At 38.7% G+C, this 25,751-nt stretch overlaps 1 protein-coding gene and 1 non-coding gene across 2 annotated transcripts in view; one reads left to right on the forward strand and one right to left on the reverse strand.

Annotated features, from left to right (window-relative positions):
• Positions 1-722: 722 nt before the first annotated feature.
• Positions 723-795, forward strand: TRNAT-AGU (transfer RNA threonine (anticodon AGU)). Its single transcript has one exon. It is a non-coding gene; the product is annotated as a tRNA-Thr (tRNA).
• An 8,815-nt stretch (positions 796-9,610) lies between these two features.
• LOC138354441 (platelet glycoprotein V-like) overlaps positions 9,611-25,751 on the reverse strand; it is a 68,903-nt gene continuing 52,762 nt past the window's right edge. Inside the window, exons 4-5 of the mRNA XM_069308632.1 lie at positions 15,902-16,138; positions 9,611-9,871 (exon numbers count right to left, since the gene is read on the reverse strand). Coding sequence (XP_069164733.1) covers positions 9,626-9,871; positions 15,902-16,138 — 483 coding nt within the window. The 3' untranslated portion in view covers positions 9,611-9,625. The remainder of the gene's footprint in view (positions 9,872-15,901; positions 16,139-25,751) is intronic.

Below are 25,751 nucleotides of genomic sequence, written 5' to 3' on the forward strand. Positions count from 1 at the left end.
CAACCCCCGCAAGCACAATTAGGTGAGTACACACACTCACACACATATATGTATACATACACACACACACATCCTTCCGTAAGCGGGATCCAAAAGTCAATGCTAGATCCTGCAGACACAAATTGGCGAGTACACACACAGACTTAGGTAATTACACACGCACACACACACACACACACATGTATACATACATACACACACACACACACACACACACACATGTATACATACATACACACACACACACACACACACACACACACACACACACACACACACACACACACACACACGTATACACACACACACGTATACACACACACACACACACACACACACACACACACACACAGGGGCCTCGTAGCCTGGTGGATAGCGCGCAGGATTCGTAATTCTGTGGCGCGGGTTCGATTCCCGCACGAGGCAGAAACAAATGGGCAAAGTTTCTTTCACCCTGAATGCCCCTGTTACCTAGCAGTAAATAGGTACCTGGGAGTTAGTCAGCTGTCACGGGCTGCTTCCTTGTGTGTGTGTGTGTGGTGTGGAAAAAAAAAAAATAGTTAGTAAACAGTTCATTGACAGTTGAGAGGCGGGCCGAAAGAGCAAAGCTCAACCCCCGTAAAAACACAACTAGTAAACACACACACACACACACACACACACACACACACACACACACACACACACACACACACACACACACACACAGACAACCTCGGAGAGCCTCCATAGCTCAGTGGGCAGAGCGCTAGTCTAGTAAACCAGAGGTCGGGAGTTCGAGTCTCCCTGAAGGCAAAGTTGTTAACATTATTAACTAGAATGTGTCGCTTCTTCTTTTGACGGTCTAAGAGGTATTCATCTTTAGGGGCCTCGTGGCTGAGTGGACAGCGCTTGGTCATTATAGTCCTAATATCCCGGGTTAGATTCCTGGCCGAGGCAGTAGCAAATGGGTAGAGTTTCTTTCATCATGATGCGTCTGTTCACCTAGCAGTAAATAGGTACCTGGGAGTAAGGCATCTGCTACGGGCTGCTACCTGAGGATATATATATTTATGAATGTATGTGTGTGTGTGTGTAGTCACCTATTTGTACTTACCTATTTGTGCTTGCAGGATCGAGCATTGACTCTTGGATCACGCCTTTCCAGCCATCGGTTGTTTACAGCAATGACTCCGGTCCCATTTCCCTATCATACCTAATTTTAAAATTATGAATAGAGTTTGCTTGTATTCTGCTGACACAAATAGTAAATACACATACCCAGCGCATACTTCATTGTTTACCTGACATATAACTGATGCGATATACGAGGCTCTGAATAATTCCTTACAAACATTTCTATAGGCAGTTCTTAGGATGGCCAACATAAGAATTCCCTTTAGAAATTGATGCAATGAATCATTCATAATCTTGTATCCCACATATGTCAGACCAGTCCGGGAGTATGCAGCTCCATCGTGGAGTCCATATCTCGTCAAGCACATGGCGAAGTTAGAGAAAGTTCAGATGTATGACATCAGACTTGTTTCAGAACTGAGACGTATGAGTTAGGAGGGAAAGCTACATAAAATTAACATCACGTCTTTGAAAGATACAAGACTATCAAAAAGAGACATGATTAATAAAAAAGGAAAGTGTCTTCGTCTCTCTCTCCCTCCGCGCTCTACGCATCAGCGACCCTCAGTTTCTTGATTCTGATACTGGCTTTATCTACAAATCATTCTCTATCCTTGGTTACCCTTTGCATTTTATCAACTGTGCCTATTCTCAAGGTAAACTAAATTTCTTTCATCCTAAACCAACACTAGTAGCACTGTGCTCTGCTTTCCCTTCATATCTGAACTCAAAACCTTTACCAATACCTTTCGTCCTCTTGACATAAAGCTCGCCTTTCGACAAACTAACTCACTTCGTAGTAATCTAGTTCACACTGCTCCTCCTGCTTCTAATGCTGCTGGTGTCTACCCTATTTCCTTTTCGTCTTGTCCTCTCCAATACTTTGGCGAAACTGGCCGTACACTTAATGACAGACTTAAAGAACACAATAGAAGTGTTAAGTCTGCAGACACAAACAATGCTCTCTTACACACAGAAATCACAATGGCGTGATGCATCAAATGAACAAATCCACAAGGGCCGTGACGAGGATTCGAACCTGCGTCCGAGAGCATCCTGTAACCATGTTTAAGCAGTCGATTAAGTCAGCGTCTGGGATGCTCTCAGACGCAGGCTCGAATCCTCGTCACGGCCCTTGCGGATTTGTTCAATGCTCTCTTCTGTCATGTTAGGGATTCTAATCATCCTATTGATTGGTCTTCCTCCAAAATAATCTTTCCTTCCTCTACTCTTCACAGACGCCGTCTTGTTGAATCGGCTCAAATACACAATGTACCCAACATGAACTTGAGTCCTGGCCTTGTTGGTGTTAACTCTTCCCTTTCGAAATATATACTCAAATGCTCTAAACTTTCTAATAAACGTGACTTAACATAATCTTGCCCTTCCCTTTATCTCTCTTTCTCTTTCCTTTTTTCTTTTTCTTTCCCCTTATTTTCTCTGACGAGCCCTTGCTTATTCCTATTACTATCCCCTTCTTATTGGGTGGTTATTAATAGGAGCTGCCTCGTATGGGCCAATAGACCTTCTGCAGTTACCTTCGTTCTTATGTTCTTATTCCTATTACTATCCTTTTATTACACCTTACCTTTTGTGCCTTTTGCCTTGCTTTTTCTTCCTCTAAGATTTTCTTCTCCTCTCCTCTCTCTTGCCTATTTATTGCCTCGCCTCCTTCCCTTATCATATATACTCAAATGCTCTAATCTTTTTAACAAACGTGAGCTAACATAAGCTTACCCTTCCATTTATCTTTCTTTCTCTTTCCTTTTCTTTCTCTCTTCTCTCTCTTTTCTGTTCATTGTTTTCTCTTACGTTCCCTTGCTATCCTCTTCTTATTCCTATTACTATCCCTTTCTCATTTGGTGGTTATAATAGGAGCTGCCTCGTATGGGCCAATGAGCCTTCTGCAGTTCTTATTCCTACTACTATTCCCTCTACTACACCTTAACGTTCGTACCTTTTGCCTTGCTCATCACCTCTCTCTTGCCTATTTATAGCCTGTATCAACTTCATCACACAGGCTCACCATAGCCCGTGCTTCTTGCCCCGCTCCTGTGCCAGGTAAGTTACGGGCTCACCATAGCCCGTGGTACTTGGAACTCGTTCCGAGTACCTGAATCTATAACAGCAACATTCCCTTATCACCACGGGAGACATCTCCCGTCACGCAGGGTGCAGTCGCACCTCCACAGATCTCCAGTATTAGCTAATGATACTGATAATGGCTCAAAAGGGCCACCACTTACGGGTTATTCATGCCCGTGCCACCTTTTGGGTGGCTTAATCTTCATAAATCAATCAATCCCTTATCACAATCGACTTGAGAATGGTCCAGGAGGGACCAAAATGCCGTCGTCCCTTTACTTTCTAGTGTGTGGTTTGGTCAACATATTTCAGCCACGTTATTGTGACTCCTCGTCTGCATAGAGTTCTTAATTGTTGTCATAATGGTCATATGAAGAGTGAAAAATATAAATAAATCAAAAAATTATTTTTAAAATTACAATGTTAGAATAAGATCCAAAATGAGTGGATTAGTTTAGAATAATATTTATATAGAAATGAATGCCATTGAAAAGACAAAATATTTAGCTGAATTTACCACAAACAATAGTAAAATTTACACTCTAGTGGCCTCGACAAGGACAGGAAGCTGGTTGCTTGTCCAAGGTCCCCCTTTTGCCCTGCTGATTTTTTCAATCTGGGTGATAAAGCTCAACAGAGTTTTGACATTTACGGCTTCGGCGGGTAGGTAGTTCCATGGGTTTATGACACTGTGGGCCTCAATAGCATCTACATCTACTATTTTCAGTTCTATAAATGCTACTAAATGCTAATGCTACTATATAGTATAGGCTACTATAACAGCATCAGCTCTTTTCAGTTCTACGTTCTGGCTTGTTGAGCTTGAAACTGGTGTTCCGTGTTTGTGTTACATCTGGCCTGAAGTTGTCTGTCTGTGGGAACCGACCTGTGAGATTTATATTTATTTAATTTATATGAATTTATATTTACGTTAATTTATATACTTCGATAGCAATTTGTATAATGATTAGTGGACTGTATTTCTGTAATAATCTCATAATCTCACAAATCGATCCTCTACACATTAGGGGGGTTTATATTAATTAAATATATATGCAGCCAATCAAACTACAGTAATAGACTACATACATTGAAGAGGTTCCTTATCTTATAGTACAGCAGGTTAGTCCACCAGGTATAACTAGGGTGTAGACACCAAATTATCCTCTTTGAGGTAGCTTCCATCACCCAGTAACTGGTGCACAAAGTCTTGCTTCCTCGTCTTGACCTGTCAAAAGGGCGCTAACTGTGAAGCCAGAAACCTAGTATATGACAGGTATTTCAGAGAAAACACTGTACATGGAACAATGAAGACCTGGCTTAATTACCTTTAGTTTGAGGCTACCACGTGCTCTAACCGGGTCACCCTATATAATGACATTAATGGCCACTAATGATAGATAATGGGTTTCGGAAAGAACACTTAACTTGATTTGATGACAGCGTGTTGATAATGGTACACCTTTGGTTTCCATAACACTACGTCCAAGTAAAATTAACAGGAGCCGTATTTGCTCCCGTGTGCCTTTGGTCTAGTATAAACAATGGCTGCCCCCTCACCACTCCCTGACGCCTGGCTTACATTGTCCAGATGTCAATAAGTGATAGAAGGGTCACATTTACTCTACTTTAATATTGATAATTAAGTTAATTTATATGAGATGTTTTTATGATGGTAAAGTCCAAAGACTAATGTATTTAAGAATAATTCCCACCATAATAGGTGGTGAATATAATAGTATGTGGTGATGATATCCCGTTTTCTTTAGACGGTAATTCCACTACAAGTTACGTTTTCTATGGGTTAACTTGTTTATACAACACAGCTATTATTTGTATGATTATTAAATGGTGTCGGATTTTCCGACATAATTCCCCAGGGGCTGCTCACGGGTCGAAGTCCTATTTAGAACAGATGAACACCGATACTCCTCCTTCGAATTATTAGATTAATTTGATGTTAGTAGTTAGTAATCACACATTTGTGCGTCTGTTCGTACAGGACGGATGTCCCGTACTAGAGTTGCAGGGGTTAGAAGTCTAATGCGATTTCATTTCCCTGTCAACTCTTGTAAGGCTAATATTCAAGCCTAATTACATATTATTTAACCCAGAAGACTGAATGTGATCAAGTACTACAGTCAAGTATGATTCAGGGACTGCAGTGAGATCAGTGACATTAGATATAACTTGAAGTTTTTTTCAGGTAACTGGTCATTGATATATAAACACTGAGGCCCATGGAATACATCTTGATTAAATAATAAATGAATCAAATCAGTCATCAGATTTATTGGGGTTTAATTTAGTTAATTGATTCAGAAGATTGAATAGCTCATCATTAAAGTAAAGTATGGTTCTGAGACTGCAGTGGGTTCAGTGATATTGGTCGCAGTGCCTTGTAGCTGTTTAAGCTACTGTTCACTGATTTGCCACTGAGGCCTCATGAACTCATCTTCAGCTTTAAATGATGATACTAACATCAACCTCTGTTGGTATAGTCAGCTGTAATCTCCTTAGTATAATGCTACTGGAGAAATATAATCAGCTGACAAATTTAGATTTCTACTGGTATTGTTTATCTGCAGGCATAGGTCTCCTCAGGCTTAATACTGGGCCTGAGAGTAATTTACCTCCTGCAGAGTTTAACATGGTTATGCCCTGATATTTAGTAGGGCTACCAATGAATCGATGACAATAGTCTGTCCCTACAATGAGACCGAAGTCGCTGAGGTGATCAGACTTAATATTATCTGCCAATTTTATTCCTCTATTTCTCAGGAATTTGGCTGTTGCTCTCAGACCTTGAACTTGTAGTTCTACTGGTATTTTGTCCACCACAATGGCTTGTACTCTACAGACGTACTTGCCTAAACGTACTGATGGTTGTACCACCTGGTAGACTTGAGGTCCTGCATCTGTTACAAACCCTGAGATATTGAATGACATCTGGGCTACAGGCCTTAATTGTAATTCATCTGCCAGCTTTTTAGTGATATATGTTCTCTGGGATCCTTGGTCAAACAACCCACGGGTATGGACCTTGGCCCTCTTATTCAGGATGGTAATTTTGGCAGTAGGCAAAGTCGTATTACCTTTAGACTTTGCCGATTGGACACTCTTTGTTGGTTGCACCTTGCAGTACTGTACTGTGGTGGGAATGCTATCTTCCACCTTGGGTCTTGAATACGTTAATTTCGTATATTTGCACAGTGCTGCATGGTGCCTACCTCTTCTACACCTGTTGCAGGTGTTGAATTGGGTATCACAATAGTCTATGTTGTGTGACTTGAGACACCTTGAACATCTCCCTAATTCCTGGAGTCGCTCAATACGAGTGTCTCTGGTTGGATAATTAGCACAACAGTATGTTGAATGTTTCTTTTTGCAGAACATACATGTCCCCCAGCCTACTGCACGTTTGGAAGTTACCGGTTTGGGGGATGCTGCTGCATTGTCAGATTTTCTGCAACTTGATGTTAGAGTAATTGATTGATGTTTATTTGGGGTAGTTGTTTTACCCTTTAATTGACTATTATTTTCTATTTCTGAAGGCTTGCATGAGGCTTTAACTTCCTCATTTGCTCGTCGTTTGTTTATGATGGAATGTAAACCTTCAGTGATGTCCTGTACTGTCAGGATGGTGTTATGTTGATGTGCATATAATTCATCTAGTATATCGCTGGACAATTTTCGTTGAAGGACTACTTTGGTCATCCATTCACTAGTAGTTATATCAACCTTAAGACTGAATGTTCTTAGTAGTAACTCAAACTCCATGCTGAAGGATTGTAATGAGTCAGCAGTCTGATCAGGTTGAGGTATGTCCAACAATTGTAGTACTAGATGTATGACAGTTTTCTCATTGCCAGCATTATCCATACTAGCTAGTTGGTGAAGCCTTGTGGGGCTTGTACTTGGGCTGCTCATAATACTGAACAAGCACTGATGTTAGCCTAGGGAAAAATTCTGCACTCACTAGGCAATAATCCTACCTCTACTAGAGGTTAGCACTTAAAATTAATACACATTATATATATACAATCATACACACTAATGATTTGAGTGATAAACCAGTGTCACTGGAAGTACCTTTAGGTTAGCTCTTCTATATCACCCTAGGATGGTAGAGACACTAATTAATCACTCAAAGGTGTGATGATCATAAGTAAATTATTATATATACAACTCAACTCGAGTTGATAAAAATTACACCCAAAATAGGGTCTGGACCATTCATTAATGGTGTTAGGTTGTTGAATATATTACAACTGACTATGGTAATAATGGGACTAGGATGAACGATAATAGTTCAACTAGTCAATGTTAATATCCTACCCTGTTGTGGGTTGGCAATTAGTAAATATTATACTGTGATCACTAGTGCAATATATTAAATAATTCTCTATATTGGAGAAATAATATACACAATTATTGATAATAGCCTCTTAATTAGCCTCTATGAAACTTCTAATAGTATCTAGAAGTATTAAATATTATTAGTGACCTCGCGAAATAAACTCCACAAAATTCGTAGATAATCTCTCGCGAAATTTAACACCACGAAATCTGTGAACAATCTCGCGACACAGTCACTAATTTGGCTGGCTTCTATATTAGCGCTGTCATTTCACAGAATAACACGCCACCAAATCTGTGGGTGTACATGAAACCGCTGACTAAGGCTGATCTGGGCTGAGGGAGGCTCCTGAGCTCCCTCGAGGCTACGCTGCCGTCTTTGACTGCTGGCTTTGTTTAAATCACACTGCACTAGTTTATTTAATGAATCCACTGGTTAACTGGTTCATCCGGTACTAAGATGACCAAATGTGGGTTCAAAGGATCAAATAATCCGTCATCCGGTTCGAAGATGACCAAATAATGTGGGAACCGACCTGTGAGATTTATATTTATTTAATTTATATTTACGTTAATTTATATACTTCGATAGCAATTTGTATAATGATAAGTGGACTGTATTTCTGCAATAATCTCATAATCTCACAAATCGATCCTCTACACATTAGGGGGGGTTTATATTAATTAAATATATATGCAGCCAATCAAACTACAGTAATAGACTACATACATTGAAGAGGTTCCTTATCTTATAGTACAGCAGGTTAGTCCACCAGGTATAACTAGGGTGTAGGCACCAAATTATCCTCTTTGAGGTAGCTTCCATCACCCAGTAACTGGTGCACAAAGTCTTGCTTCCTCGTCTTGACCTGTCAAAAGGTCGCTAACTGTGAAGCCAGAAACCTAGTATATGACAGGTATTTCAGAGAAAACACTGTACATGGAACAATGAAGACCTGGCTTAATTACCTTTAGTTTGAGGCTACCACGTGCTCTAACTGGGTCACCCTATATAATGACATTAATGGCCACTGATGATAGATAATGGGTTTCGGAAAGAACACTTAACTTGATTTGATGACAGCGTGTTGATAATGGTACACCTTTGGTTTCCATAACACTACGTCCAAGTAAAATTAACAGGAGCCGTATTTGCTCCCGTGTGCCTTTGGTCTAGTATAAACAATGGCTGCCCCCTCACCACTCCCTGACGCCTGGCTTACATTGTCCAGATGTCAATAAGTGATAGAAGGGTCACATTTACTCTACTTTAATATTGATAATTAAGTTAATTTATATGAGATGTTTATATGATGGTAAAGTCCAAAGACTAATGTATTTAAGAATAATTCCCACCATAATAGGTGGTGAATATAATAGTATGTGGTGATGATATCCCGTTTTCTTTAGACGGTAATTCCACTACAAGTTACGTTTTCTATGGGTTAACTTGTTTATACAACACAGCTATTATTTGTATGATTATTAAATGGTGTCGGATTTTCCGACACTGTCTGGAAGAAGAAGTTGTCTGGATTAACTTCCTCCAAATTGTTCAGAATTTTAAGTTTCGATGAGATCAGCCCTGTCATATCTGGTTTGCAATGTTATTAGTCCGGTGGCCCTCTTGTGTTCCTGTTACGGTAGTTGAATTAGTTCTGCAATGATTTTTGTTGCCCGGTGTTAAAGTTTTTCTAATGCAGCTGTCTTTCTGAAGATGATGTTTTCTTGACTGGATACAATAATCCAAGTGAGGGCGCACCAGAGATTAATTCAGTTGAATAATGACCTTCTTTTCCTGAAAGCCAAAAATATGCTTGATTGATTATGCCTGGTACACCATTATAGGGGAACGCTAAGTCTGGCAAGCTTGTCCAGGTCCCAGAAAATCATGGGGAAGGCTGGCCGCACGGGCACCCATTCATTTATTAGTCAGATCCAGCTGAGGTCAACAGAACTGAGGAACACATATGTCAACTATTGTGCCACGTTCGCACCATTCCCTATATGTACAAATTTAATGTTAATTAAAGACTGATGGAATGTGATTATAATTTGTATTATGTTAACATGGCAGGAGACTGCCTCCATTGTGGGCAATGTGTGTGGAGCCGCAGATCCTGACCAGAGAGGGGAGGTCTATGGGCTGAGAGAGACCATCTTGCAACACCCAGGTTTGTGACTGCTGCAGCAGCTGCCGGGCCACCTGATCGTCCTCCGCCCACACCCATACGTCGTTCCCCATCATGATGTGACTCCTTTCCGGCAATGCCAGCAACATCGTTGCCCACACGTCGTATGCTGGGTTGTCCTGGAAAAGGGGCACAGGTATTTATACACATGTATTTGTTATTTCTGCATTTGTACATGTGCACGCATTTGGTGCACATGTACTTGTGAACCCTCATTTGTAAATAACCAATAATTACGACATTTTTCAGTTACAAATCTATTCAGGTGTAATAAATAAATATATAGAACATACTATATAGACAGTATAAATTATATGCTTATATATCTATATAAATAAAAATGGAAATGCTCGTTTGTTCATTATTGCTAATCTCCGAAAGTTCTTCACCGATTGCCTTGAAATTTTCACACAAAGTTCCATTCGCATCCGAGCGGGTTTTTATATACATGCTCTATAGATGTCATGTCTGTGACGGGAAAAAATATTTATTCTTTTCTTTTAAACTGTTTTTCATGTGAGGGAAATCTGTGAAACCTCTTTACCGATTTCTTTAAAATTTTGACACAACGTTGCATTCAAATAGGCGCGTGTTTTTATATACCTAGTATATACATGCCTCACCTGTGACAGGAAATAAAATGTTTATTACAAACAGCTCCATCTGTTGGACATAAGAGCAAAACACTGTAATCTCCAAAAGTGCTTCACTGACTGCCATGAAAGTTTGACATAACGTTTCATTTGAATACGCACGTGTTTTATACCGACTATATAGACGCCACACCTGTGACAGGTAAAAACTTTTTTTTTTTTAAACAGCTTAATTTTTTGCACGTAATAGCAACACACGCCATACTAAATATGTTACGATTCCATTTCAATGTTTCTGAATTCATTGATAAATTTAATTTTAATAGATTTTGATTTATTTTCATATTGATTTAATTATTTTGCTTGACATTGCGGTTGAATTGAGCTGTGTTGTTTACCATATCATTCATTTCATGACTATAGTTTATTTTTTATTTTTTTCATTGTTTTTCATTTCGTTTTTTAACTCTTTTTCTTATGTTTCAGTGATGGGAACATCAGACCATTTGGGAATACATTGAATGAAATGGATAGCTTTATCATTTCATAAGTAAAAAAATAGAAAAATATTGAAATTCAGGAAAACTTATGATATAAAATATGCCAAGTTTTCCTGAATTAATTGTTTTTCGACAACCTAACCTACCTAACCTAACCTAACCTAACTTTTTCGGCTACCTCACCTAACCTAACCTTTAAAGATAGGTTAGGTTAGGTTAGGTAGGGTTGGTTAGGTTTGGTCATATATCTACATTAATTTTAACTCCAATAAAAAAAAATTTACCTCATACATAATGAAATGGGTAGCTTTATCATTTCATAAGAAAAAAAATAGAAAAAATATATTAATTCAGGAAAACTTGGCTTATTAGGCAAATCGGGCCTTGCATAATCGGCTGAGAAGTGCGTTCTGGCTACTAGGTACGACATATATATATATATATATATATATATATATATATATATATATATATATATATATGTCGTACCTAGTAGCCAGAACGCACTTCTTAGCCAACTATGCAAGGCCTGATTTGCCTAATAAGCCAAGTTTTCATGAAATTATTGTTTTTGGACTACCTAACCTAACCTAACCTAACTTTTTCGGCCACCTAGCCTAACCTAACCTATAAAGATAGGTTAGGTTATATTCATATGGCTCGCGGCTACATGGGATTCACATTAGCTTCTTCAGGGCTCTTGAAAACAGACACCATTTAAAAAAAATCGTGGGCAATATTCTCAGGTGTGAGAGGCTCAGTACTGTTGGAGCAACCAAGGCTGGCACACGCAGCATGAGCGAATAGCATTGCTGTTCAGCTTGTGACCACAGCATCGCCGAAAAATGTCAAAATAAGTATATAACTGCTATTATTTAGCGATGACAATTATACAGATGACTCGTGACTGATAAAAATGACAAGGATTGTGATAATAGCAGGATTGTTGTGATAATTAGCGCTGTGGGAGGAGTGATGCTGAGGGACGGAGGGAGATAGCACCCTTTACTGACTGGTTGGCCACTTGTTATTGTCTTCATTCAACATACCAGGTCAGTGGTTCTCTATGGTGAACACGAATGTAGATACTTATATATAATGTGTGTATTAGTGTAATAACAGCAAAAGGATTATGTTGGGTGGAGCCATTTGGGTGACGGAGGTGACATCGTCTGCATGACTTGTCTGGCTGTGTGGAGAGTGGCCACTATGCTCTTTGGGCACTCTATAAGCTTAGGTGTACAGCTGCGGTGCATACAACATGTAGATACTTACATATAATATGTGTATATTATGTAATAACACTGCAGACAGTATTGTTGGGGGAGAAAGTTTAGTGCGTGTGACCTTGAATGAGTGAGGGAGCCGCCTGCTGACTGAGTATAGCGACGACTCTTATTGCCTGAACTAACTATATCAGCTTAGTTGTACAGTTATGGTGAACAAAACATGTAGATACTTATATATAACGTCTGTATATTGTGAATAAAATATAAAACAGGATGGTGGGAGGAGAAAGTGGGCGAGTGAGGCGTTGTTGAGTTAGTGAGTGGCAACATGTGGCGGTCACTCTTCGTTGCTTTTTGACTCTCAATACAAACTTAAGTGATTCATTATGGTGAACAAAACATGCAGATACTTATATATAACCTGTGTGTATAGAGTGTAATAACAGCAAAACTATTTGTTTATTCTTTTATGAACATAATTGAATCACTAATATGCACACCATACCTTTGAGTATAGCAATTATTCACCCCTTTTATTATTTAAATTTATCACAATACTCATTATTGAATAATATTACTGAAAAAACTAAGAAAAAATCAATCAGACATAAAATAATTAAGTGATAATATCATTGTGGCAACTCTCACCTGTCAGCTCGGGTGACGCTGATCGGCACTGACGACCGCGCCGTCAATGTCCACATTTTGCCAAACTTCCTCGGCCTATTGCACCCAAAATATGTCACCTACGATTTTTTCCCGTGCTCAAGGAACACAAATTAACATTTTTAGAAGACGAAATAATTTTTTAGATTTTTTTTCATGCGCACAGGGGTGTAAATCCCCTCAGGACCCCTTAGCAGTTTAAGGGTTAATCTTACCCTTTTGGTCATATTCAACAACATATGTTTACAAGAAAGACTGCAACAAAAATATACTAATATTAAAACGCACGATCGAGAAGCAAGAAACCAAGCCTTCGCGATAAAATATCGTCAAGATATGATTCGAAATCAGATACGCAAGGTAGAAAATGAGATCAACAATAGCAAAGCGCAACTACTTCATGCTACAGACCAATGGAGAAACATCAATATCGACAAAGACCTTCGTAGTCGAATCGACCAACACCTCGACATCCTTATTGATCGACATCGCAATTGCACCGAAACCAGGATCATCAAGAAACTGACAACGTTATTTGGAGGACTTATGGCGATTCCACGACCCAGAGATGGCCTCTTAAAACATTGCTGGAAACAACCTCACTGAGGACCAAATCACTCTCTTAAATCTGGGTATAAACTGTCACGTTATGTCTAGACCAAGTGAGATGGCCTGGAAAGTGGTGTTGGAGATCCTACTGAACGACATATTTGACCTCGAGACGCAAAAGAAGGTTACCACTAAAGACATCTTGCAAGTGGAAATTATTGCAGAAGTAGGAAAGATTCGCGGTAACTACAGAAGCACTATACTGTCCCCCAAGCTCAAAGCGGCAGACAAAAGCCTTCGTGAGAACAAGGTGTCGTCAGGAGAGGCGACAAGTCGCCAATATACGTTATTATTAAAAAAAAGACGAATATGTGGCAAAAATGAACCTCATATTCTCTGATCAAACTAAATTCCGAAGGGCAACGAAGGACACTACAGCTGAATTGAAAACGAAGGTAAACAGATTGATCGAAACTGTGAACGCCAAGAAATCCGGACTCCACCTGCCCAACGATATTGGGAACGCAAACCTGGTTATGCTTATGGGAATGTCAAGACCCACAAGCCTGGAAACCCACTTCGGTCAATCATCAGCCAGATACCCACACCCACAAACAGACTGGTTAAGTGACACAACTGCTTGCTGACTCCTTATGTACCTTGTGCTTTCAGCCTGATGTCTCTAAAGGAATTCGTTGACTTGCTGCAGGGAGCATGGGCCATGGTGATAGGAGCCTCTTTGGATGTAGAGTCGCTGTTTACCAACGTACCTGTAGATGAAACAATCGGGATGATAATGGACAGAGTATAAAGTGATCCGGCTTGTACTCCTCTTGACATACCAGAAAGCATACTAAGAAAGCTACTCCAAGCCTGCACTAAAGAGGCACCCTTCTTGAGTCCAGATGGGCACATGTATAAGTATGTAGATGGGGTCGCCATGGGATCTCCTCTAGGTGTCTTGTTTGTGAACTTGTACATGGGTACCATAGAGAATAGGGTCTTGGTTGACGAGGACTTCAAACCTGCCATATACTGCAGGTATGTTGACGTCATTTTTATTCAGGTATCTGATGTCAGACGTCTGCAGCAGCTGAAGGAGCCATCCGAGAAGAATTCTGTGCTAAGTTTCACTTACGAGGTGGAGAATGATGGGAAGCTGCCCTTTCTAGATCTAACAATCACGGAAAGGAACGGAGTCTTCCACACTGCAGTCTACACTAAGGAAACAAACATAGGAATGTACTTCAATGCCAACAGTGACTGCCCAGACAGGTACAAGAGGAGTGTTGTCAACGCTGAAGTCGACCGTGCTCTCAGTCACAGCTCAGGATGGAAGCAAGTCGACGAAGAACTCTGTAAGGTAAGGCAGGACCTAGTCAACAATGGCTTCTCCAATGGTTATGTTGAAGACGTCATAAAAAGAAAGTTGAAACGCCATGCAACCTTTGAAGAGACAACTAACAAAACACCTGTACCCCCTATTAGACTGTTTTACAGGAACTTCTTTTCCACAGCTCATAAAACAGAGGAAAGGGTCCTGAAAGATATTATTATTAGGAACGTTATCCCTGCAAACAAAAATCAGAACATAAATCATAAAAACGGCCAACCTACCCATGAAAAATTCCCCAGACACCAAACAAAACGCCTTGAAGGAAACCAACGTCGTCTATGCATTTATATATATATATATATATATATATATATATATATATATATATATATATATATATATATATATATACATAAATATTTTTTTCTCCTACCACCCCTATTATTTTTGTTTATTAATTTGATTAAAGTGTGTTACAGTTTACGGAAAACACACACACACATAACAATCACTGTCTGAAGACTTCATCCATGATGAGGTCATCACGCCCCACCTCCGGGCGTGTTCCCAAGATACAGCACGCATTTCCGTACGTGATCAGCACATCACATTGCACGCACAGCACATTGTTCACTGTTTACAGCACCTTGATAAAGAGTGTAGGTTGCATCCGAAAATTTATTTTTAAAACACTTACACATATACTAGGTCTTTCCTTCAACTTCATTCAAACACTGAATGTGTTTGCTCAATGCTCAATTGAGCATTGAGCTCAATTTCCCAATAATAATAATAATCTTTTTAGGCAGAAGTACATACATACATAAGATACAAGAACTGTGTAGGATTCCTAGGTACGACCAGCACAATGCCTAAAGCCACTAATACGCAAAGTGTTCCGGCCATAATGTGATAAACAATGGCTAACAATAAAAAACTCAGTGGGATAACTTAAAAGAAAATGTGATCAGAAACACTTAAGAACTGAAATAGAAAAATTAAAAAGTAGAAACACAATTATTAAGTGGTGATCGGAATAACAGAAATTGCATTAAGAACAACAGATAGGTATTTTCAAAATAAACAGATAGTATTTAATTTGTTATTACATTTGTACGTGAATAGGATGCCTACCACTGGCTATAACCAGTTTATTCTCATCATGGAAATGTGAAAGCCACTTAGCCTGGATGGAGAGGGAATCCTTGTGTGACAAAGACAAATTCCTCATTATTATTATAGAATAAATACAATACTATTAGCAAGCGGAACTCACAACAAAGTGGTAGGTGAGAGGCTGGGTGAGGTTCCCGAACATGTACTTAGGAAACTCCAGGAGAGCGTTGCCGTTGACGAGAAGCTCATGAAGGTGCAGGTTGTTGATGAGGACAGGCAGCTCCACCAAGGTGTTCCAGTGAAGGTGAAGGATCTGGAGTGCTCTCAGAGGCTCCACACTCAGAGGGGGAAGTTGGCTCAGCTGATTCAGGTGCAGGTCCAGCACTTCCAAGTTAATCTTAAGTAAATACGAATCATGTGTTGGTGCCAATAATTGTTTGCAGGAGTCAGGAGCATTAATGTTAATTTTTTTATTTTAGTTAATTCATTTTGGTGGGGGCAGCCTGTATTATATATATGTGTGTGAAAATATATATATATATATATATATATATATATATATATATATATATATATATATATATATATATATATATATATATATATATATATATATATATATATTATTAAATATGACCGAAAAAGTAAGATTAATAATTCTAACACGAATTTTCTCAATCTTTCGTACATTACGCTTCACTGTTGGAGGTAAATAAAAAATCACTTCTCCAAAATTCATTTTTATTTCTAGTCTGACGCGACACGGGCGCGTTTCGTAAAACTTATTACATTTTCAAAGACTTCACAAATAAACAACTGATTAGAACTTACGTATCTCTGATTTTATATCTACATTTGAGTGAGGTGGGAGGGGTGATGTGGCATTAACACAAGACAGAACAACAGGGGATATTAATAGGGTATTAAAAGTATCAAAACAAGACAGAACAGAAACAATGGGTATTGAATAGAAGTGTTTGTAGAAAGCCTATTGGTCCATATTTCTTGATGCTTCTATATTGGAGCGGAGTCTTGAGGTGGGTAGAATATAGTTGTGCAATAATTGGCAGTTGATTGCTGGTGTTGACTTCTTGATGTGTAGTGCCTCGCAAACGTCAAGCCGCCTGCTATAGCTGTATCTATCGATGATTTCTGTGTTGTTTACTAGGATTTCTCTGGCGATGGTTTGGTTATGGGAAGAGATTATATGTTCCTTAATGGAGCCCTGTTGCTTATGCATCGTTAAACGCCTAGAAAGAGATGTTGTTGTCTTGCCTATATACTGGGTTTTTTGGAGCTTACAGTCCCCAAGTGGGCATTTGAAGGCATAGACGACGTTAGTCTCTTTTAAAGCGTTCTGTTTTGTGTCTGGAGAGTTTCTCATGAGTAGGCTGGCCGTTTTTCTGGTTATCATAAGAAGGAAAGTGAAAAGCCATGCAACCTCTGAAGAGACAACTAACACAACACCTATACCCCCTATTAGACTATTTTACAGGAACTTCTTTTCCACAGCTCATAAAACTGAGGAAAGGGTCCTGAAAGATATTGTTAATAGAAACGTTATCCCTACAGACAAAAATCAGAGGATACAACTGACGATTTACTATAAAACCAGAAAAACGGCCAGCCTACTCATGAGAAACTCTCCAGACACAAAACAGAACGCTTTAAAAGAGACTAACGTCGTCTATGCCTTCAAATGCCCACTTGGGGACTGTAAGCTCCAAAAAACCCAGTATATAGGCAAGACAACAACATCTCTTTCTAGGCGTTTAACGATGCATAAGCAACAGGGCTCCATTAAGGAACATATAATCTCTTCCCATAACCAAACCATCGCCAGAGAAATCCTAGTAAACAACACAGAAATCATCGATAGATACAGCGATAGCAGGCGGCTTGACGTTTGCGAGGCACTACACATCAAGAAGTCAACACCAGCAATCAACAGCCAATTATTGCACAACTATATTCTACCGACCTCAAGACTCCGCTCCAATATAGAAGCATCAAGAAATATGGACCAATAGGCATTCTACAAACACTTCTATTCAATACCCATTGTTTCTGTTCTGTCTTGTGTTCATACTTTTAATACCCTATTAATATCCCCTGTTGTTCTGTCTTGTGTTAATGCCACATCACCCCTCCCACCTCACTCAAATGTAGATATAAAATCAGAGATACGTAAGTTCTAATCAGTTGTTTATTTGTGAAGTCTTTGAAAATGTAATAAGTTTTACGAAACGCGCCCGTGTCGCGTCAGACTAGAAATAAAAATGAATTTTGGAGAAGTGATTTTTGATTTACCTCCAACAGTGAAGCGTAATGTACGAAAGATTGAGAAAATTCGTGTTAGAATTATTAATCTTACTTTTTCGGTCATATTTAATAATATATGTCTACAGGAAAGACTGCTACCAAAATATACTAATATATATATATATATATATATATATATATATATATATATATATATATATATATATATATATATATATATATATATATATATATATATATATATTATTAAATATGACCGAAAAAGTAAGATTAATAATTCTAACACGAATTTTCTCAATCTTTTGTACACTTCTTTTCACTGTTTGAGGTAATTCAAAAATCAATTCTCCAAAATTCATTTTTATCTCTAGTCTGACGCGACAGTTGAGCGCGTTTCGTGAAACTTATTACATGTATCGTGATCCAGCCTGTACTCCTCTTGACATACCAGAAAATATTCTGAGGAAACTACTCCAAGCTTGTACTAAAGAGGCACCCTTCTTGAGCCCGGATGGGCACATGTATAAGCAAGTAGATGGGGTCGCCATGGGTTCTCCCCTAGGTGTCCTGTTTGCAAACTTCTACATGGGTACCTTCGAACAAAAGGTCTTAGTCGACATGAACTTGAAACCGGCCATATACTGCAGGTACGTTGACGACATTTTTACACAGGTACCTGATGTCAGACATCTGCAGGAGCTGAAGGAGGCATTTGAGCAGAATTCTGTGTTGCGTTTCACTTACGAGATGGAGAAGGATGGGAAGCTGCCCTTTCTAGATGTAACAGTCATGGAAAGGAGCGGAGGTTTCCACACTGCAGTCTACACTAAGGAAACAAACATAGGAATGTACCTCAATGCCAACAGTGACTGCCCAGACAGGTACAAGAGGAGTGTCGTTAACGCTTATGTCGACCGTGCTCTCAGCCACAGCTCAGGATGGAAGCAAGTCGATGAAAAACTCTGTAGGGTAAGGCAGGTCCTAGTCAACAACGGCTTCTCCAATGGTTTCGTTGAAGACATCATAAGAAGGAAGGTGAAACACCATGCAACCTCTGAAGAGACAACTATTACAACACCTGTACCCCCTATTAGACTATTTTACAGGAACTTCTTTTCCACAGTTCATAAAACGGAGGAAAGGGTCCTGAAAGATATTGTTAATAGAAACGTTATCCCTACAGACAAAAATCAGAAGATACAATTGACGATCTACTATAAAACCAAGAAAACGGCCAACCTACTCATGAGAAACTCTCCAGACACAAAGCAGAACGCTTTAAAAGAGACCAATGTCGTCTATGCCTTCAAATGCCCACTTGGGGACTGTAAGCCTCAAAGAATTCAGTATATAGGCAAGACAACAACATCTCTTTCCAGGCGATTAACGATGCATAAGCTACAGGGCTCCATTAAGGAACATATAATCTCTTCCCACAACCAGACCATCACCAAAGAAGTCTTAAAAAATAAAACGGAAATCATCGATAGATACAGCGATAGCAGGTGGCTAGATATCTGCGAGGCACTACACATTAAGAAGTTGACACCAGCAATCAACAGCCAATTAATGCACAACTATATTCTACGCACTTCAAGACTCAGCACCAGTATAGAAGCATCAAGAAATATGGGCCAATAGGCCCTTTGCAGTTACTTCCACTCTTCCCCTTAACTTACAAAATATTATACCCATTGTTTCGTGTTCTGTCTTGTGTTGAAAGTTGGTTTTCACCTCATCCAAAACTGTTGTAACATATCACCTCACCCAAATGCAGGTATAAAATATCGAAGCTGTTTAAACTCTGTTCAGTTATAGTTGTGTGTGTGTAAACTAAAGTTTTTGAAAATGTAATAAGTTTTACGAAACGCGCTCAAGTGTCGCGTCAGACTAGAAATAAAAATGAATTTTGGAGAATTGATTTTTCAGTTACCATCAACAGTGAAAAAAAAATATAAGAAACATTGAGAAAATTCGTGTTAGAATTATTAATCTTACTTTTTCGGTCATATTTAATAATATATGTCTACAGGAAAGACTGCTACCAAAATATACTAATATATATATATATATATATATATATATATATATATATATATATATATATATATATATATATATATATATAAATAAATATATATATATATATATATATTTAAATATATATATATATATATATATATATATATATATATATATATATATATATATATATATATATATATATATATATATATATATATATATATATATATATATGTCGTACCTAGTAGCCAGAACGCACTTCTCAGCCTACTATGCAAGGCCCGATTTGCCTAATAAGCCAAGTTTTCATGAATTAATATATTTTCTCAATTTTTTTTCTTACGAAATGATAAAGCTACCCATTTCATTATGTATGAGGTCAATTTTTTTTATTAGAGTTAAAATTAACGTAGATATATGACCGAACCTATCCAACCCCACCTAACCTACCCTAACTTATCTTTATAGGTTAGGTTAGGTTAGGTAGCCGAAAAAGTTAGGTTAGGTTAGGTAGGTTAGGTAGTCGAAAAACAATTAATTCATGAAAACTTGGCTTATTAGGCAAATAGGGCCTTGCATAGTTGGCTGAGAAGTGCGTTCTGGCTACTAGGTACGACATATATATATATATATATATATATATATATATATATATATATATATATATATATATATATATATATATATATATATATATGTCGTACCTAGTAGCCAGAACTCACTTCTGGGCCTACTATGCAAGGCCCAATTTGCCTAATAAGCCAAGTTTTCATGAATTAATTGCTTTTCGACTACCTAACCTACCTAACCTAACCTAACCTAACTTTTTCGGCTACCTAACCTAACCTAACCTATAAAGATAGGTTAGGTTAGGTTAGGTAGGGTTGGTTAGGTTCGGTCATATATCTACGTTAATTTTAACTCCAATAAAAAAAAATTGACCTCTTACATAATGAAATGGGTTGCTTTATCATTTCGTAAGAAAAAATTTAGAGAAAATATATTAATTCATGAAAACTTGGCTTATTAGGCAAATCGGGCCTTGCATTGTAGGCTGAAAAGTGAGTTCTGGCTACTAGGTACGACATATATATATATATATATATATATATATATATATATATATATATATATATATATATATATATATATATATATATATATATATATGTCGTACCTAGTAGCCAGAACGCACTTCTCGGCCTACTATTCAAGGCCCGATTTGCCTAATAAGCCAAGTTTTCCTGAAATAGTATATTTTCTCTAATTTTTTTCTTATGAAATGATAAACCTACCCATTTCATTATGTATGAGGTCAATTTTTTTTTATTAGAGTTAAAATTAACGTAGATATATGACCGAACCTAACCAACCCTACCTAACCTAACCTAACCTATCTTTATAGGTTAGGTTAGGTTAGGGAGCGGAAAAAGTTAGGTTAGGTTAGGTTAGGTAGGTTAGGTTGCCGAAAAACAATTAATTCATGAAAACTTGGCTTATTAGGCAAATCGGGCCTTGAATAGTAGGCTGAGAAGTGCGTTCTGGCTACTAGGTACGACATATATATATATATATATATATATATATATATATATATATATATATATGTCGTACCTAATAGCCAGAACGCACTTCTCAGCCTAGTATTCAAGGCCCGATTTGCCTAATAAGCCAAGTTTTCATGAATTAATGTTTTTTCGTCTACCTAACCTACCTAACCTAACCTAACCTAGCTTTTTTTGGCTACCTAACCTAACCTTACCTATAAATATAGGTTAGGTTAGGTTAGGTAGGGTTGGTTAGGTTCGGTCATATATCTACGTTAATTTTAACTCCAATAAAAAAAAAATGACCTCATACATAGAGAAAAGGGTTGCTTTATCATTTCATAAGAAAAAAATTATAGTAAATATATTAATTCAGGAAAACTTGGCTTATTAGGCAAATCGGGCCTTGAATAGTAGGCTGAGAAGTGAGTTCTGGCTACTAGGTACGACATATATATATATATATATATATATAAATATATATATATGTATATATATATATATATATATATATATATATATATATATATATATATATATAAATATATATATATGTATATATATATGTATATATATATATATATATATATATATATATATATATATATATATATATATATATATATATATATATATATATATAATTAATGATTCTAACACGATTCTTCTCAATATTTCTTTTGTTTTTCTTTACTGTCGAGTGTAATTGAAAAATTAGTTCTTCAAAGTTCATTTTCACACTTTATTTATGGTCTGATGCCTAAAAGCGTTTCGCAAGACACTTCTTACATTTTCGAAGACAATTTTACATACCCTGTTCATGCTTATATTCGTTTTTGGGTAAGTTGATGGGACAAATGTTTTTGGGTGAGTTGTTAGGACACACATTAATGGGTATAGACATTTTAACATACTCTTAATTTTTTGGGGTGAGGCGATATAACATAAATCAATGGGTACTTTGCGTGTTTCATCTTCTTGCTTTTCTGTTGATTCAGGGTCTTGAAGTTGATAGAATGTAATTACGTGTTAATTGGCTGTTGATTGCTGGTGTTGACGTTTTGATGTGTAGGGCCTCACTGATGTCGAGTCTCCTGTTGTCGTTGCACTTGTCGATAAATTCTGTGTTGCTTATTAAGATTTCTCTAGTGATGGTCTGGTTGTTTGAGGAGATAATATGCTTCTTGATTGAGCCCTGTTGTTTGTACATTTTTAATCACCGAGAAAGAGACGTTGTGGTCTTGCCTATATACTGAGATCTTTGGGGCTGACAGTCCCTAATTGGGCATGTGACATGCCCACGCTCTTCAACAAGCACCTCACTGTCGCTCGTCTCTTCTTTTAGCCAGTCCCGGAATATGCCAATCTTTTGCACTGCTACTCCAATAGCAGACAACACACTCTGCTTCTGATCGGCGGCGGCTTACTTAGTCGTCTGGTGGGACTAGGTCGGGAGAACTTAGGCTCCCCAAGGTAAACTGCCTGCCTCAGTACCACTGTTGCACAACGTCACCTATGTGGACACAGACATGTCATCAGTTATATGGATGGTACTGGTAAAACCAGGAAGTAACACAAATGCACTGGGGACATTGACATTGTGCTCTGTAGCACAACAGATGGCGCTGATCGTGAGTCGCCACCTCACCAGAAGTCATCCACAATGCCCTCACTTGCTAGCCATGGTAGGAATCTTGAGCCATTTGCTACGATCACACCACCATCCATAGTTGGCGTTGTCTATGTCAACTGAAAATTCCATACCCCGGGAGTGACACCCCAAGATTACCATGAAAGTGCCGTCAGGGAGGTGGTTCAAATAGCCCCGGCTATCACCTCTATTTGTACGGTCACTGATGGCCGAGCGGTTAAGGCCTCCTGTACACTAGTTGCACAGTGCTCCTGGCAGTATGGGTTCGAGGCACTTCTGGAGTTATCTTGAGATGATTTCGGTTTTTTTTTTTAGTGTCCCCGCGGCCCAGTCCTCGACCAGGCCTCCCCCCCCAGGAAGCAGCCCGTGACAGCTGACTAACACCCAGGTACCTATTTTACTGCTAGGTAACAGAGGCATAGGGTGAAAGAAACTATGCCCATTGTTTCTCGCCGGCGCCTGGGATCGAACCCAGGACCACAAGATCACAAGTCCAGCGTGCTGTCCGCTCGGCGACCGGATCCCGGGGTGTGGAAATTTCAGTTGCATATATGCCTGGGGAGCATTCAGGCTTGTTCGCATATATATATATATATATATATATATATATATATATATATATATATATATATATATATATATATATATATATATATATATATAAAGATATATATAACTGAAAACTTACACCCCAGAAGTGACTTGAACCCATACTGCCAGGAGCACTCTGCTGGCGTACAGGATCCCTTAACCACTCGACCGACACGACCGGACAAAAGAAGATGGTAGCCGAGGCTATTTCCATCCCCCCGCCGGCACTCGGTTGGTAATCTTGGGCATGGTATTTTATCAAATAACCTCATTCTTTGAGGCACACGTGAGGAGCACAAATGCGACAGATGTTTGTCCAGAGCAGCAGGATGAACATAGAGTTGCTGATAAAACCCCACTCACACATATGAAACTAAAAATCGAGTTAGCACATCTGGAAGCTGCTGCCTATGAACACAAACGGGAGATGAGGCGACAAGAGGTTGAATTAGCCCGTGAACGAGAACAACGCCAGCTACAACACCAAGAAGCTGAACTACAACGTGCCCGTGAACAAGAACCTACGTGGAGTATATGCAGACCAAAACCAGGTATTTCTTAAAATGGTTAGAATCAGCTCAGGTGACGACATTTCAAGAACTTATCAATTTAATACTAATGGAAGAGTTTACCCGCAGAGTACCAAACCCCATACGCCTATATCTTGCAGATAAGGGAGAGACGAACCTCAGTAAATGTGCACAGTTAGCTGATACTTACAGTTTAATTCATAAATCTTTTGACTCAGGTTACAGTAAATCCTCTTGGTCCAGTCAAGCTTCACCTAAAGTAAGTCGTAAAGACACTAACTATGCACTTTACTGTCGTTACTTTAAAACATATGGACACCTCATTGAACAGTGTCCAAATCCTAAGTGTAAAACCACTAGTACAGTTTCAACTAAGCCAAAGCATCCACCCACTGAGCCTACCAAGCCTGTACTACATGTAAATGTTCCTGTTAGTGATCTTGCTTTATTTGACAGACATGTGTATCCAGGAACGGTGTCAGCCAATGGTGAAGATTTCGAGGGTAAGAGCCCAATACGCATCATGAGGGACTCAGCTTCGCTGCAGTCTATTCTACTAAAAACTGCTGCACCTCAAGTCACAAGCTGCTGCACACTGGAGAAACTGTCCTGATCACTGACCTCACTGCAACTACATCATACCCGCTCGCCACAGTTTACCTGGAGTGTCCATTCATTCGTGGAAAGGTCCAAGTTGCTATTCGGGAAAAAACTTTCCCCATATCAGAAATTCAACTTCTCCTGGGCAACGACTTATCCAACCATCAAGATTCCACCAATTTGATCATCTGCGACAAACCCCAGGTATGTGACTCAGCCACGGAAGAAGATCCCGCTATGACTTTTGCAGCAGAGGAAGAGGTAACCGTGACAGAAGAATCAGCAGACATCTCCTAGTCTATTCGAGTAACTACCCGTGTTCAAGCCGCTAAACCACAACAAGTAGCAGCAGCTGTCCCTCAAGACGTGCGAGGCCTCCCTCCTAATCTCAACCAGTTGGAGTTCCGTAAGTTACATCAAGCAGATTTGTTACTAACCCCTTTTTTCTATCAAGCACAGATTAAGACCGATGCCATTCGAGAATTTTATATAGACACTAATCAATTATTGTATCGTAGATACAGACCCAGTAAGCTTATGGCAGAGGAAGATTGGGCTGATGTGAATCAACTAGTGGTTCCAACATCATTAAGAAAAGATATCATATCTTAAGCTCATGGCCCAATATCTCATTATGGGACCCATAAAACTTATAATTCCCTTTTACAAGACTATTTGTGGCCAGGCATGAAACGAGATGTCAAGATCTATGTTACCAATTGTCATACCTGCCAAATGGCAGGGAAAACCAAATGTAGGTATTCCCAAAGCACCACTTATCCC

This window comes from Procambarus clarkii, chromosome 63, assembly GCF_040958095.1.
Source record: "Procambarus clarkii isolate CNS0578487 chromosome 63, FALCON_Pclarkii_2.0, whole genome shotgun sequence".
Classification (NCBI taxonomy): Eukaryota; Metazoa; Arthropoda; class Malacostraca; order Decapoda; family Cambaridae; genus Procambarus; species Procambarus clarkii.